This window comes from Polypterus senegalus, chromosome 1 (genome assembly GCF_016835505.1).
Source record: "Polypterus senegalus isolate Bchr_013 chromosome 1, ASM1683550v1, whole genome shotgun sequence".
Classification (NCBI taxonomy): Eukaryota; Metazoa; Chordata; class Cladistia; order Polypteriformes; family Polypteridae; genus Polypterus; species Polypterus senegalus.
In genome coordinates, this window is record NC_053154.1 from 321,055,571 (window position 1) to 321,073,386 (window position 17,816).

General features: G+C 41.3%; 1 protein-coding gene across 3 annotated transcripts in view; it reads left to right on the forward strand.

Moving 5' to 3' along the window:
* slc18a2 (solute carrier family 18 member 2) overlaps window positions 1-17,816 on the forward strand; it is a 224,028-nt gene that overhangs the window by 3,417 nt on the left and 202,795 nt on the right. Inside the window, exons 1-2 of one of the 3 annotated variants that reach the window (XM_039737096.1) lie at window positions 7,326-7,426; window positions 7,819-7,993. In XM_039737096.1, the coding sequence (XP_039593030.1) occupies window positions 7,861-7,993 (133 nt within the window). In that variant the 5' untranslated portion in view covers window positions 7,326-7,426; window positions 7,819-7,860. Of the gene's footprint in view, window positions 1-7,325; window positions 7,427-7,586; window positions 7,606-7,818; window positions 7,994-17,816 lie in introns of those variants that run through there. The other 2 variants (XM_039737105.1, XM_039737103.1) reach the window with 2 other exon arrangements.

Sequence of the window (17,816 nt, forward strand, 5' to 3'; positions counted from 1 at the left end):
ACACACACACACACAGTGACAGCGCTGCTGCCTCGCAGTTAGGAGACCCAGGTCTTTCCTGTGTGGAGTTTGCATTTTTTCCCCGTGTCTGCGTAGGTTTCCTCCCACAGTCCAAAGACATTCAGGTTAGGTGCATTGGCGATTCTAAATTCTCCCTAGTGTGTGCTGGGTGTGTGGGTGTGTGCGCCCTGCAGTGGTTTGTTTCCTGCCTTGAGCCCTGTGTTGGCTGGTATTGGCTCCAGCAGACCCCATGACCCTGTAGTTAGGATATAGCGGGTTTGGTAATGGATGGATGGATACACACACACACACACACACACACACACACATATACAGTGTGTCCGGAAAGTATTCACAGCGCATCACTTTTTCCACATTTTGTGATGTTACAGCCTTATTCCAAAATGGATTAAATTCATTGTTTTCCTCAGAATTCTGCACACAACACCCCATAATGACAACGTGAAAAAAGTTTACTTGAGATTTTGGCCCATTCCTCTTTGCAGCACCTCTCAAGCTCCATCAGGTTGGATGTGAAGCGTCGGTGCACAGCCATTTTAAGATCTCTCCAGAGAGGTTCAATTGGATTCAAGTCTGGGCTCTGGCTGGGCCACTCAAGGACATTCACAGAGTTGTCCTGAAGCCACTCCTTTGATATCTTGGCTGTGTGATTAGGGTCGTTGTCCTGCTGAAAGATGAACCGTCGCCCCAGTCTGAGGTCAAGAGCTCTGGAGCAGGTTTTCATCCAGGATGTCTCTTTACATTGCTGCAGTCATCTTTAACTTTATCCTGACTAGTCTCCCAGTTCCTGCCGCTAAATAACATCCCCACAGCATGACGCTGCCACCACCATGCTTCACTGTAGGGATGGTATTGGCCTGGTGATGAGCGGTGCCTGGTTTCCTCCAAATGTGACGCCTGGCATTCACACCAAAGAGTTCAATCTTTGTCTCATCAGACCAGAGAATTTTGTTTCTCATGGTCTGAGAGTCCTTCAGATGCCTTTTGGCAAACTCCAGGCGGGCTGCCATGTGCCTTTTACTAAGGAGTGGCTTTTATCTGGCCACTCTACCATACAGGCCTGATTGGCGAATTGCTGCTGAGATGGTTGTCCTTCTGGAAGGTTCTCCTCTCTCCACAGAGGACCTCTGGAGCTCTGACAGAGTGACCATCGGGTTCTTGGTCACCTCCCTGACTAAGGCCCTTCAACAACAACAACAACAACATTTATTTATATAGCACATTTTCATACAAACAGTAGCTCAAAGTGCTTTACATATTAAAGAATAGAAAAATGAAAGACATAATTATAAAAAATAAATCAACATTAACATCGAATAAGAGTAAGGTTCAATGGCCAGGGGGGACAGAAAAAACAAAAAACTCCAGACGGCTGGAGAAAAAATAAAATCTGTAGGGATTCCAGACCATGAGACCGCCCAGTCCCCTCTGGGCATTCTACCTAACATAAATGAAACAGTCCTCTTTGGATTTAGGGTTCTCACGGAAGGGCTTGATGATGATGATGGTCACGTAGACTTCTTCCTTTTAATCCGTCCATCATTGTTGGAGCATCATGAAGCTTTGAGTAGGTGGAGGTGGCGCAGGCCACCACCACAAAGAAACCGGAAAAAGAAACAGAAAAGAGAGTAGGGGTCAGTACCGATTTTAGAGCCACCATGAATAGTTGTTATGATGAATTGAACATAGAGTATCAGGATTAAGTTAAATTACGATTAAAATGAAGTTATAAAAAGGCCATGTTAAAGTAATGTGTTTTCAGCAGTGTTTTAAAGTGCTCTACTGTATCAGCCTGGCGAATTCCTATTGGCAGGCTATTCCAGATTTTAGGTGCATAACAGCAGAAGGCCGCCTCCCCACTTCTTTTAAGTTTTGTTCTTGGAATTCTAAGGAGACACTCATTTGAGGATCTGAGGTTACGATTTGGAATATAAGGTGTCAGACATTCCGATATATAAGATGGGGCGAGATTATTCAAGGCTTTATAAACCATAAGCAGAATTTTAAAGTCAATTCTGAATGACACAGGTAACCAGTGTAGTGACATCAAAACTGGAGAAATGTGTTCGGATTTTCTTTTCCTAGTTAGGATTCTAGCAGCTGCATTCTGCACTAGTTGCAAACGATTTATATCTTTTTTGGGTAGTCCTGAGAGGAGTGCGTTACAGTAATCTAGTCGACTGAAAACAAACGCGTGAACTAATTTCTCAGCATCTTTCAGTGATAAAAGAGGTCTAACTTTACTTATGTTTCTTAAGTGAAAAAATGCTGTCCTAATGATCTGATTAATATGTGATTTAAAATTCAGATTACAGTCAACAATCACCCCTAAGCTTTTTACCTCCGTCTTGACTTCTCCTTCCCTTCTCCTCCGATTGCTCAGTTTAGATGGCCAGTCAGCTTTAGGACTGATGGAGGCCACTGTGCTCATTGGGACCTTTAAAGCAACAGACATTTTTCTGTAACCTTCCCCAGATTTGTGCCTCGAGACAATCCTGTCTAGGAGGTCTACTGACAATTCCTTTGACTTCATGCTTGGTTTGTGCTCTGACATGAACTGTCACCTGTGGGACCTTCTATAGACAGGTGTGTGCCTTTCCAAATCATGTCACATCAACTGAATTTACCACAGGTGGACTCCAATTAAGCTGCAGAAACATCTCAAGGATGATCAGGGGAAACAGGATGAACCTGAGCTCAATTTGGAGCTTTATGGCAAAGGCTGTGAATACTTATGTACATGTGCTTTCTCAATTTTTTTATTTTTAATAAATTTGCAAAAACTCAAGTAAACTTTTTTCATGTTGTCATTATGGGGTGTTGTGTGTAGAATTCTGAGGAAAAAAATGAATTTAATCCATTATGGAATAAGGCTGTAACAACAAAATGTGGAAAAAGTGATGCGCTGTGAATACTTTCCGGATGCACTGTACAGTGGGATGCAAAAGTTTGGGCAACCTTGTTAATAGTCATTATTTTCCTGTATAAATCGTTGGTTGTTACGATAAAAAATGTCAGTTAAATATATCATATAGGAGACACACACAGTGATATTTGAGAAGTGAAATGAAGTTTATTGGATTTACAGAAAGTGTGCAATAATTGTTCAAACAAAATCAGGCAGGTGCATAAATTTGGGCACCGTTGTCATTTTATTGATTCCAAAACTTTTAGAACTAATTATTGGAACTCAAATTGGCTTGATAAGCTCAGTGACCCCTGACCTACATACACAGGTGAATCCTATGATGAGAAAGAGTATTTAAGGGGGTCAATTGTAAGTTTCCCTCCTCCTTTAATTTTCTCTGAAGAGTAGCAACATGGGGGTCACAAAACAACTCGCAAATGACGTGAAGACAAAGATTGTTCACCATCATGGTTTAGGGGAAGGATACAGAAAGCTGTCCCAGAGATTTAAGCTGTCTGTTTCCACAGTTAGGAACATATTGAGGAAATGGAAGACCACAGGCTCAGTTCAAGTTAAGGCTCGAAGTGGCAGACCAAGAAAGATTTCGGATAGACAGAAGTGACGAATGGTGAGAACAGTCAGAGTCAACCCACAGACCAGCACCAAAGACCTACAACATCATCTTGCAGCAGATGGAGTCACTGTGCATCGTTCAACCATTCGGCACTTTACACAAGGAGATGCTGTATGCGAGAGTGATGAAGAGGAAGCACAAACAGAGCCGCTTGAGGTCTGCTCAAGCACATTTGGACAAGCCAGCTTCATTTTGGAATAAGGTGCTGTGGACTGATGAAACTAAAATTGAGTTATTTGGGCATAACAAGGGCGTTATGCATGGAGGAAAAAGAACACAGCATTCCAAGAAAACACCTGCTACCTACAGTAAAATATGGTGGTGGTTCCATCATGCTGTGGGGCTGTGTGGCCAGTGCAGGGACTGGGAATCTTGTCAAAGTTGAGGGACGCATGGATTCCACTCAGTATCAGCAGATTCTGGAGACCAATGTCCAGGAATCAGTGACAAAGCTGAAGCTGCGCGGGGCTGGATCTTTCAACAAGACAACGACCGAAACACTGCTCAAAATCCACTAAGGCATTCATGCAGAGGAACAAGTACAACGTTCTGGAATGGCCATCTCAGTCCCCAGACCTGAATATAATTGAAAATCTGTGGTGTGAGTTAAAGAGAGCTGTCCATGCTCGGAAGCCATCAAACCTGAATGAACTCGAGATGTTTTGTAAGAGGAATGGTCCAAAATACCTTCAACCACAATCCAGACTCTCATTGGAACCTACAGGAAGTGTTTAGATGCTGTAATGTCTGCAAAAGGCGGATCTACTAAATATTGATTTAATTTCTTTTTTGTGGTGCCCAAATTTATGCACCTGCCTGATTTTGTTTGAACAATTATTGCACACTTTCTGTAAATCCAATAAACTTCATTTCACTTCTCAAATATCACTGTGTGTGTCTCCTATATGATATATTTAACTGACATTTTTTATCGTAACAACCAACAATTTATACAGGAAAATAATGACTATTAACAAGGTTGCCCAAACTTTTGCATCCCACTGTATATTATATATATATAAACATACGAAAAAGTTGACAACCGTATTAAGTCAGCTTGTGCACTCCTATCTTAAATACGCCAACTTATCTGTGCTCCTGTTGTTACAAATGTCAGTCAGTCATTTTCCAACCCAGGGTCACTTTCCAACATAGGGTCACGGGGTCTGCTGGAGCCAATCCCAGCCAGCAAAGGGCACAAGGAAGGAACAAATCCCAGGCAGGATGCCAGCCGACCTCGAGGATTGCCAGTGTACCTAACCTGAATGTCTTTGGACTGTGGGAGGAAACCCAAGCAGACACGGGGAGAACATGCAAACTCCATTCAGGGAAACAAAACCAGGTCACCTTACTGCAAGGCAGCAGCTCTACCACTGCACCACTGTGCCACCCTGTTAGATATGTGTCAAAACAATTGTGCTGTACATCTGTAATTATGACATGCCTTGTGAAATCCTTTTCTTTCTATCTTTTTTCTAGTTTTTTTTACTATAGAAAGTCCATCCATCCATTTTCCAACCTGCTGAATCCAAACACAGGGTCATGGGGTCTGCTGGAGCCAATCCCAGCCAACACAGGGCACAAGGCAGGAACCAATCCCAGGCAGGGTGCCAACCCACCGCAGGACACACACAAACACAACCACACACCAGGGCCAATTTAGAATCACCAATCCACCTAACCGGCATGTCTTTGGACTGTGGGAGGAAACCGGAGCACCCGGAGGAAACCCACGCAGACACGAGGAGAACATGCAAACTCCGTGCAGGGAGGACCCGGGAAGCGAACTCAGGTCTCCTAACTGCTAGGCAGCAGTTCCACTGCGCCACCGTGCCGCCCACTATAGAAAGTTTAGCCCTGCCTCACAAACCCAGCAGCTTTGGTTCAGATTTTGTGCCTTTTTTTTGACCGTGTGGAGTGTTTTCGTTCTCTCCATCTGAAATGTTTTAGTTCCACATCCGCAAACATCTGTGTGTGGTTGGTAATTCTAATGCAGATTGGTCCTGTATGTATGTATGTGTGTGAATATACCCTGCAGTGGATCAGCACTCTGTCCTTAGGGCCATATATCATCTATGTATACTTAAATAAGATTATATTGTGCGTTTTCGTAGGACACATACCACGAACGCACACCGATCACGTGCTTATAGGCTTTGTGTTATAAAAGGGAGACCCCTGCTGACTGAGCCCTTTTAATTAGAGGCGTCATGGACTCACCAAATTAGATCTCGTTTCAAAAGGCGTCTTTTTTAGAATTCTTCGTTGTCTTGGCTACTGATGAAATTGGGCAAAAAAAGAGGCCGGTTTATTACATTCCGAGAAAATAATAAGGCCTGTTTCGTTCAGCTGTTTAGAAGTTTGTGGTAGTGTCCTCTTTATTGTTGGGAACAAAGCACTGCCGTTTAGCATTCATTTAATGCAGGTGTCGATCTTCAATACCACGTCACGGAGGAAATTTACTTAATTCAACAGTAGGGGTCCCAAAAGAAGGAATTAGTCCATTTTAAATACGCAATTCGAAAGCATTTAGTAAAATCATTTAGTAAATTTATATATATATATTCTGTGCTATGATGAAAATACAAACGGAAACCTTAACAATAAAATAAAAATTAATACAAAACGTTGCGTCACTAATTATGAGTGCACAGCGAAGTGCTTTTCACAATCGCTGCCAGTGTTAACTGGCACGAGCAAATCATCCTTCTGTCATATAGCGGCCACTAATCCAATTGGATCGCGCGCAAAACGAGTGTAATGCTTGGGTTAGGCATGAGATAATCGAGACAAATGAACTAGCAGTTCTTTATACGCCTTTTCTTCTTCCCCAGTATAATAAAACCCTCAATATCATCAATAATAATACTAAGAAAAAGTATTAATAATAATAGGGAGGCACGGTGGCGCAGTGGTAGCACTGCTTCCGTGTAAGGAGATCAGGTTGACATCCCCGGTCCTCTCTGCATGGAGTTTGCACGTTCTCCCTGTGTATTTGTGGGTTTCCTCCGGGTGCTCCGGTTTCCTGCACTGTCCAAAGACATACATGGATGTTAGGTGGATTGGCGACGATAAAATGGCTTTGTTATGTGTGTGTGTTCGCTCTGCGAAGGACTGCCGCCCTGTCCGGGGTTTGATCCTGCCTTACGTTCGGTGCTAGCTGGGTTAAGCTTCAGCACCCCCGTTATCTTAGTCTGGATTAAACGGGTTACACAATGACAGGGTATATTAATTATCATAATGTTTAAAAGTGTCATTAATTGAACTTTTGCGTATTTAACAAAGTATGCTTATGAATGGAATTTCCAACGCTGAAGTTTTTGTCATTAAGGTGAAGATAAAAATGCCAAATTATGTTTTGATGATCATGTGCATCTTTAACCTGACTATATGTTAATACAATACGTTCTCAGTAAATCTAAGGTTTCATGTCATTTAATGTAAAATACGGGATACACCACACATTCATTTTTAAGAACAGTTATACGCAGAACAATAGGTGCACCATGCCTTTTAATTATAGTTGCGTTGTATAAAATGTACAGTACGTGGCGCAGCACCCGTGTCTTCTGGCTGTCCAGTTTCATTAACAAATAAACTAATACCCTGGCGAGGCGGATTCTTATCAGTGACATTTTCGGATAGCAGGGCCTGAAACCAAACCATACCATACCATACCATACCACCCCCATCCACCCCCGAAACTGCAATAAAGGCGAGTTATAAAGGCAGTTGTGTGACGTCATAGCCCGGACACGCTTCCGAACTCCGGCTCTGCAGCGTCTTCTTCCCTGCATTATGTCTTTTTGACGCTAAAAGAAAACTGTAAAGTGAGGTTTTGATGTCTTTGGACCGTTTTCAAGGTAAGTGACTCTGTCAAAAAAAATTAAATAAATAAATAATACAAACTTTACACAGTAATAGTAAGTTGATCGTCTCCACGTGTTACACTGGACCTCTTTCTGTAATGCAATAATTTAAATAAGATTATGAATGCTGTCGGTTTTAGGGATTTGAAGCCAAGTCTATTAAGAGAACAATAGTAAGACAAAATAATTGTTTTTCCAAGGGCGGGGGATGATGAGGGGTCGGGTGGGGAGCAGTGCTTACGGGTTAAACTTTGAAAGCCGCTCTCTTCCAGTTGCTGTCTTCGAGCCGATCGGCTGCCAGCGGTCACTGCTCTCTCAGTCTTGCATGAGAAAGACACAGCTTGGAGACCTCCGCCTTCAACTCTCGTTGACTTCTCTTATTGCAGAGTGAAAAGAGCCCCTCCGAAAAGCACCGCTACTGGGGGAAGATGGGCGCTCTGGACAGCCTGAGGGAGTTTAACATTCTGAGATGGTTGCGGGAAGAGAGGCAGTCGAGACGGCTGATTCTTCTCATCGTGTTCATCGCGCTTCTGCTGGACAACATGCTCCTCACGGTGGTGGGTGCGTACTGTACGGGCAAAGCTGCCTTTTACCTTTCAGTCGACGAGCTCGTCTGCCGTTACCGGGGGCAAAGCAGATTGTTCAATGTAAGATACGTCGCTTTATATTTAAATAGCAGAGGATATATGTGGATTGGAGATTAAATAGACTCGTAGATAGTGTCTTTCATTATCTATATATTTGTTTTATAGCGCCTCTATTCTATCTATCTATCTATCTATCTATCTATCTATCTATCTATCTATCTATCTATCTATCTATCTATCTATCTATCGTGCCTTTCATATCTAACAGAAAAGAACTCGTTGACCAATTATGTGCTCCTGCTGTTAAATGTGTTGGTGAAGTGCAGACTGAAACTGAAGTTTACTTATTACAACCTTACGAGACACGGAGACTTTTTATGATATATGGGGACCTGGGGGTGTATTGTGTACTGTTGAAAGGTCAAACTGGTGATTTCTTTTTATGCTATTCACAACATTTCAGACAATTTTTGATTGAATATGTGGAGCAAGAGGAGTATACTATGGAGCAGTAGTGGAGTAATTCTTTCTATACAGTATTAAACATTTTGTTTGAATTTATGTACGGAATAGGGGGAGTAGTAAAAGAAGGAAAATATGTCTTTAAAGATAATATTATCTCTGGTTTTCCCGTGAAAGTGCTGAACATCTATTAGCTGTATATAGGCTACTGATAATGATAGTATTTTTTATCACAGAACATAATCAAACTGTTTCTGTCCGTTCGTAAATCTGTCTGTTAGATAGATAGATAATCTAACAGTTTTATGAAATTCTGCAGTTGTTTTAAATTATTAGTTTTCTCACCTGCAATGGAGATGTTGCGTAAAAATGCGTAGAAACACTGTACATTGTGCAATCTTTTTTTTTTTTTTATTACCGGGCGACCTGTTCATTGTTTCCTACCGTCTTACGCCCAGTATTGCCGGGATGCACCCCAACCACCCCCATCTCTCGGCGACCTCGGACTAGATAAGCAGGATGGGAAATGGCTGAATGAGGGAATATTTTTTTGCAAATTAGAATATCTCCAGAATTGAAATGTTAGAAAACAAATAAACAGATGAAAGTAGCATTTTTCTGATTTAATTTTCTTCATTTCTGTAACTCTTTGTACGTATTTGTACAATTGGAGGACAGTCGTGGTTAAGTGACCTGTTCACAATCACGCAGTGAATGTGGAGGCGCGGATTAAACGGATGTCGTTTTGTTTTAAAGGTCAAATTGCTGTCCACTGTGCTGTACTCGATAGTTTACTTAAGAAAATGGAGGAGTGCAATAACAGACCGATCAAAAAAAAAAAGTTCAATGTTTATTTCAATAACGTTGAAATTTAATCTTTGTAACGCGTAGCTTTTTTACGCGTTGAAAGCTAATATATTACTGAGCTGTACCATTAGGAAAAGTACACTTTATTTTAATAATTATGTTTACCGTCTCTGCAATATGCATTCTGTGAAGAGTTGACGATCAGAACATGGGTGCTGAAGGTTGCCCGTCCACTCCTGGACCAGCGGCTTTCTGTGGGCAGGGGTTGTGTTGGCGCTTTCATTTTTTTAATGCTGGGGCATGGACTGCATGTCGTTTTCATATGCGCTATGTACGTGTACTGTATATTTGGGTATATTATAATCATTCACCTTTATAGAAAAAGGCTGTTTTTCTTTAAGGAATCAGTTAATCTTGCTAACTTCACAATTGACAAGTTCAGTCTTACTAATAAAGGTGTCAGCGTCGTTCCAAACGATGCCATAGGTGAACAATGTTTGGTCCTTAAAAGACCCACATGAAGGTTCCAGAAAGACCTTTTATTTACTTAGATCCATAACAAGCTCCATACAGTAGTTAGCCATAATTGTAACAGATGTTTGAAATACCAATGGGTCGTGATTTTGAAATGACTCTCGCTGCATGTAACTCCGACTATAAGTGCAGGTTTTCTTAATCTGTTAGTGTCCTGGTAGCCTACCATACATTTAAAATGTCAGGTTTCTTCTCCATATTGGGAAGTTTTCAAAGCGCAAAAACAGATTCATATGCAAAGAACCCTAACCAGAATGAAAATGTGCTTTGTCACGCAAAAGGTTAATAAGGAACAACGCAACCCAGTAAAGAACCATGAGGTGCTAGTAAAGAATCGTTATTTTTAAGAGTTTTCCATGTCAAAGGCTACAACTGACAAGCAGCAGAAATGCATTGGATATTAAATTTGTTGTTTGTTTCATAGCAAAGCAACACAGAGGAAGACGGCCTGAGAACATTTGTACTGAGCAATTGGCAGTGACAGAGAAAGTGATCGAGGCGGAATACGTGTGTGTGTGTGTGTGTGTGTGTGTTCACAGTCCAAAGACAATGCTGGTTAGGTGGCTGTGTGTTCGCCCTGTGATGTCCTGCGTGTTCAGGGATTGTTCCTTTCTTATGCCCGATGCCTGCTGGGATAGACTCAAGCTGCCCTGCGACCCTCCGCAGGTTCAGAACACAGGTGGAGATATATATATATATATATATATATATATATATATATATATATATATATATATATATATATATATATATATATAGAGATATATATATAGAGATATATATATATATAGAGATATAGATATATATAGATATATAGATATATATATATATATATAGATAGATATAGATATAGATATAGATATAGATATATATATATATATATATATATATATATATATATATATATATATATATATATATATATATATATATATATATATATATAGAGAGAGATATAGAGATATATAGATAGATATAGATAGATATATATAGATATAGATATATATAGATATATAGAGATATATATATATATACAGTGGTGTGAAAACTATTTGCCCCCTTCCTGATTTCTTATTCTTTTGCATGTTTGTCACACAAAATGTTTCTGATCATCAAACACATTTAACCATTAGTCAAATATAACACAAGTAAACACAAAATGCAGTTTTTAAATGATGGTTTTTATTATTTAGGGAGAAAAAATCCAAACCTACATGACCCTGTGTGAAAAAGTAATTGCCCCCTTGTTAAAAAATAACCTAACTGTGGTGTATCACACCTGAGTTCAATTTCCGTAGCCACCCTCAGGCCTGATTACTGCCACACCTGTTTCAATCAAGAAATCACTTCAATAGGAGCTGCCTGACACAGAGAAGTAGACCAAAAGCACCTCAAAAGCTAGACATCATGCCAAGATCCAAAGAAATTCAGGAACAAATGAGAACAGAAGTAATTGAGATCTATCAGTCTGGTAAAGGTTATAAAGCCATTTCTAAAGCTTTGGGACTCCAGCGAACCACAGTGAGAGCCATTATCCACAAATGGCAAAAACATGGAACAGTGGTGAACCTTCCCAGGAGTGGCCGCCAACCAAAATTACCCCAAGAGCGCAGAGACGACTCATCCGAGAGGTCACAAAAGACCCCAGGACAACGTCTGAAGAACTGCAGGCCTCACTTGCCTCAATTAAGGTCATTGTTCACGACTCCACCATAAGAAAGAGACTGGGCAAAAACGGCCTGCATGGCAGATTTCCAAGACGGAAACCAATGTTAAGCAAAAGAACATTAGGGCTCGTCTCAATTTTGCTAAGAAACATCTCAATGATTGCCAAGACTTTTGGGAAAATACCTTGTGGACTGATGAGAAAAAGTTGAACTTTTGGAAGGCAAATGTCCGTTACATCTGGCGTAAAAGGAACACAGCATTTCAGAAAAGAACATCATACCAACAGTAAAATATGGTGGTGGTAGTGTGATGGTCTGGGGTTGTTTTGCTGCTTCAGGACCTGGAAGGCTTGCTGTGATAGATGGAACCATGAATTCTACTGTCTACCAAAAATCCTGAAGGAGAATGTCCGCCATCTGTTCGTCAACTCAAGCTGAAGCGATCTTGGGTGCTGCAACAGGACAATGACCCAAAACACACCAGCAAATCCACCTCTGAATGGCTGAAGAAAAACAAAATGAAGACTTTGGAGTGGCCTAGTCAAAGTCCTGACCTGAATCCAATTGAGATGCTATGGCATGACCTTAAAAAGGCGGTTCATGCTAGAAAACCCTCAAATAAAGCTGAATTACAACAATTCTGCAAAGATGAGTGGGCCAACATTCCTCCAGAGCGCTGTAAAAGACTCATTGCAAGTTATCGCAAACGCTTGATTGCAGTTATTGCTGCTAAGGGTGGCCCAATCAGTTATTAGGTTCAGGGGGCAATTACTTTTCACACAGGGCCATGTAGGTTTGGATTTTTTTTTCTCCCTAAATAATAAAAACCATCATTTAAAAACTGCATTTTGTGTTTACTTGTGTTGTATTTGACTAATGGTTAAATGTGTTTGATGATCAGAAACATTTTGTGTGACAAACATGCAAAAGAATAAGAAATCAGGAAGGGGCAAATAGTTTTTCACACCACTGTATATATATATAGAGATATAGAGATATATATATATAGAGAGATATAGAGATATATATATATATAGAGATATAGAGATATAGATATAGATAGATATATCTAGATATATATATATATATATATAGATATATAGATATATATAGATAGATAGAGAGAGAGAGATATAATATACACACACAGAGAGAGGGGGGGCACACTTTAACAGTTACCTCAGGACCTTTCCGAAGCAGAATCGAATTACAGGTACGATGTGTAGTATGAGGTTATCTCAAAAGATGAAACCAGCTACACTAGCCGCGCTCCGAGAAGAAATGGAAACGGCATGCACATCAATCTCACGGGGCACTTTGCCCAGCATGTTTCAAGCAGTAGTTAGCCTTAATCAGAATTGTCTAGACGCTCATGGAGACCATTTTGAGCACCTGTTGTCAATGTAGAAATCAAAAGTGACTTAAATTCACCTCTTGTCTGGGTGCGCTTCGAACAACCTGTAGTGCTCAACACCTGCAAGACCATGGAAGTGGTCATTGACTTTCTCAAACAGTAGTTACAACCTCTGACTGTTGGAATTCTTCCAATTTTTGGTCACAACTATCCCATACGCTCTCAGCTGGGACCTTAACACCACCTACGTCACTAAAAAGGCACAGCAGCGCTTCTTATGCCAACTCAATAAATTAAATATCCCCCCGCCAATCCCAGTTCAGTTTTAAAAAAACATAATTGAAAGTGTAATCACATTCCCCATTGTTGTCTGGTTTGGTTCAGCAACGGCACACTCCAAAAACACAGCGTGTTGTGAGGTCTGCTAAGGAAATAATTGGTTGTACTGTTCTGTTGCAGACCTGTAGACATGTCCTGTCACTAACCGAGTCAAAAGGATCACCACGGACTCATCCCAAGCTCATGACTTATTCCATAAACTCCCTTCCGGTAAACGCTTCGGGTCAATTCAAACTAAAACTAACAGACACACCAATGGTTTCTTTCCCAGAGCCATAGCCCCTCAAACCAGTAACCCAGTCTGTCTTCTTTGTATATTCATGCATTTTGTCAGATACTATATATGAATATGTGTGTCTATGTAAATGTATGGGTGTGCACGTGCTTACACACTAAACTCTCACACTTTCACCATTTGCACATCTCCTTTATACGTTTTTCTTTTTAACTTATGCTATTTGTTTGTATGATGTGATGTGTTTTGTTATAAGCATCGTCAAATTACTTACTGGCGAATACAAGTTATTCTGATTAATTTAATATCACAACTTTAGCAGGTTTTTTTTTTTTTGTTGAAGTGTGTACATATTTTTGGTCCCATCTGTATTTATATATAGATACGTTAATCCGTATCTGCCAAATAATGCAAAGTGTACACGACGTGTGTTTCGCCCTTATTGGGGCTCGTCGGGTGTTCGCACCTTTTCATCCACTTATGGGGTTTAACCCTCGGACGTCAGCGCCTGGGGGCGAAGCCTATGACGATGCGCTACGGCGGCTGATTCGCTTATTTAACAGCGTGAAGATTGGAGTACAGTTTTACATTCTTAGGTCAGAAACACAATCTGATTAAATTGGGTGGTTACCTACTAGGCAACGCTAGTGATTGGTCGGTCAGTCGGCACACATCCGCCACAGCCTCTCCTATAGATATACAGATAAAGAACAAAATTTTAAAATCGCAGTGCTAAGTGAGCCGGTATACAGATTTTCATTTTAAAAGAACGGCACTCTGTGAACTCACCAAGTCGGTACGTGGAGGAAATCCCGATCCCTGAAAACAAAGGCCTGATCCGTTAATTTCTACAGGGGGCTTTTTACTAGGACAACAAAACAGAAACCTTGAAAACCCACAGCTTTTTTTTTTTTGTATTTTATTTAGTTATGTTTTATGTTCCGCTGGAGGGCTGCAGCCAGATCAGTCTAGCGCTATTTAGAAATACAATCTTCACTGATCGGGTAACGCCGGGTCAAGCCCACCTTCCGGGGAAACGTCTTTTCAAGTATCATTCTCACGTCATGTAAACTGATTTGTATTTTAAATTACATAAAATGAAATTCTGCATTTTAATACATTCATGTTTATCATGGCACCTGGAGTGCGTATTCCGTGTTGGTCGGTGTACTCCGTACCCATCCATCCATTATCCAACCCGCTACAGGGTCACGGGGGTCTGCTGGAGCCAATCCCAGCCAACACAGGGCGCAAGGCAGGAAACAAACTACGGGCAGGGCGCCAGTCCACCGCAGTATTCCGTACCCGTGATCGTTTTATTTTTTTCTGTCTACACTTTATGTAACACCTGACACTCTCTTAAAAACCTTAGTTCTTTAATGGCACTCTATGGTTCTTTACTGGGTTGTACGGTTGGTTCATTGTAGAACATGCCAAGGCACCATTTCATTCTGGGAAGGCTCCATTGCATATGAAGTTGGTTCCTTTTGCTTTGGAAAAACTTCCTAATATATAGAAGACATCTGCAATCTTTAATGTATGGTAGTCTGCCTAGCGGGACACTAACGGATTAAGACCACTTGTACTTGGCCCGTGTTACTACATGCATGCAGCAAGACTCCTTTTAGAGTCCTGAGCCACTGGTTTTTCACAAATCTGTTGCCATCCCTTCATGGCTATTTACAGTTTGAAGCCTGTTACAGATCATAAATAAATAGAGAGTTCTTTCTGGAACCTGCATGTGGATGGGTCTTTTGGGAACCGAAAATGGTTCTCATATATGGCATAACTCTGAAGAACCACTCCAGCTCCTTTTTATTTTTAAGAGTGGACCATCACAAATGAATGCCAAAGTGTTTTTTCAGAGAAGAAGCATTTATAATTCCCAAAAGAATTATCCACAAGAAGGTTTTATTCATTTACATCTGAAACATGTAATATAAGAAATAGATGTCAGATTTGTGAAATATCAATGGATTCCTGATTAAAAAAGGACCCCTGCTGCATACAGTAAACACCAGCTAAGTTCAGTTTCTCTTCATCTATTGTGCCCTGCTAGGTAGCCTTCTGGACTTTTAAAAATGTCTGTTTTCTTATATTAGGAACCATTTTAAAGCTCAATGAACCAAATTCAAATGCCACTCTCTCCAGAGTTAAATGGTTCTTTGACAAGCAATGGCCTTAACTATGCAAATCAACTGTGATTAAGGAACTGTCATCTTTAAGAGTGTTGTTGGACAGCCATTGGCATTAAGATGGAGTTGGCTCCCCTTTGCCGCTATTAAAGCTCCCACTCTTCCTTCTATGGGTATCTGTGTCCATTAAGCATTTCTACTGATGTTGGACAAGAAGTCTTGGCTCACAATCAGCATTCTAATTCATCCCAAATGTGGTCAGTAGGGGTGAAGGTCAGGACTCTGGGCAGATGAGCTCCTCCATGTCTTTATGGACCTGGCTTTGTGCACTGGGGCACAAAAGGATCTCCACAAAATGTTGTCACAAAGTTGGAAGCACACGGTTGTCTAAAATGTCTTTGAATGCTGCAGCTTTAACAGGACCCTTTACTGGAGCCAAGAAGTCCAGCCCAAAACCTTCCATTCTCCATTCTCCACCCAACTTAACAGTAGTCACTATGCACTCCAGAAGGTTACATTCTCCAGGCATCTGCCAAAGCCAGCTTTGTCCATCAGACCACCAGAAGGTGAAGTGTGACTCCTCTCTCTTCATTTCCAATGGTCCAGTGTCCAGTGGTGGCCTGCTTTACACCACACTAGCCGACAGTAGACATTGCACACACAGTGATCATCAGCTTGCCATCATCTAATTCTTCTACGTGAAGACTGAACACCATGAGGACTGAATGAGATCATTGATAGGTAGAATGTCAGGTGGGGGGCTGGGTGGTCTTGTGCCCTCTGAACCCCTGCAGAATTTTTTTTTTTTTTGTCCTCCTTGGCCATCAGACCTTACTTTATTCTTTTTACTTAGTATTGCCTATTTTTATATTTTTCTTTTTTCATCTTGTAGAGCACCTTGAGCTGCATAATTTGTATGAAAACGTGTCATAGAAATACAGTAAATGTTGTTGTTGTGTGCAGCTGCTCGGCCATGGAAACCCACTTCATGAAGCTCCGGACACACAGTTCCTTTATGGTTGTTGCAGTTTTGAACTTCAACAGTTGTCAGCCCCGCTCTGTGAGTTTGTGCGGCCCACCAGTTTGTGGCTGAGCTGAGCTGTTGTTGCTTCCAGACACTTTTCCATTTTTCAATAATGGCTCTTACAGTTGACGAGGGGAAGATCTAGCCAAGCAGAAATTTCAAGTACTGACTTGTGGCAAAGGTGGTATCATCTGACAGTCCCTGAGCTCTTCGGTGTGACCTGTCAATGTCTGTCCAGGGAGAGTTCACGGCTTTGTGATGATGTGATGCGCCTGTTAATGATGAAACACCTGAACTCGGCCATTTGGATGGGTGTCCACATACGTTTGGCCGTATGGTTTATATAACTTTGAAGTATGTCCAGTGGTAGATGTAAAGCGGGTTAAAATATTATTTTGTGTTGAGTCTACAACTTGCTCTCCATGGCTTTATCCTACAATTCAAAACCGTGCTGTATGTAAGCAAACAATTCATACCCGTCACGCACGTTACATAGTGTGACTGCTGCCAGACTGAAAATGACATAACATACTCAGAATAACCAAATTCAGGATGACTGGGCCCGTCCCAGCAGCCACAGACAGAACTTGGGTAAAACCCGGTGGCACATCACATGACTTTTTATCAGAGGGAATGTCAAAGTTAACCACTGCAGTTGCTCATCTCATCACCTGACTATATACCACAGGGCATGACAAATTAAGCCAAAGTCACATTAAATGACTTCAAAGTGGTGGGGATGTCAAACTTGACGACAGGTACCAGTCTTGTTGCCCTGAATGTGTCGTATTACACAACCAGTTATTGTAGGGTATGTGAAATACGAGGACGACTTTCCAGCACCGTGAGCTCACCCCCCTTTCTGACAGCCAATAATGTGTGCTTGCCTGTCATTTCTACCATTTTGTTTCTTATTTTCCATTCTGTCATGGTATGTAAAACACGAGACATCTGTGTTTCATGTCCTTACTCCTTGTCACTTATGGAAACCAGCCTCCGCACAGACACGCAGACACTGATGGTTTAAACACCACACGCCGTTTATTCATACTTACAATTATTTACAGTGTATCGCTCACAACCCAGTGCCCCTGCACCACACACCCTCAGTCCGGGCCTCTCAATGTCCAAGCCTTCCTTCACTGCCTCCACTCCTCTCCTCCAAGCTCTGTCCTCTTCCACCCGACTCCAGTGGCGCCTTTTATGTTCACCTGGACGTGCTCCGGGTGCCTACTGACGA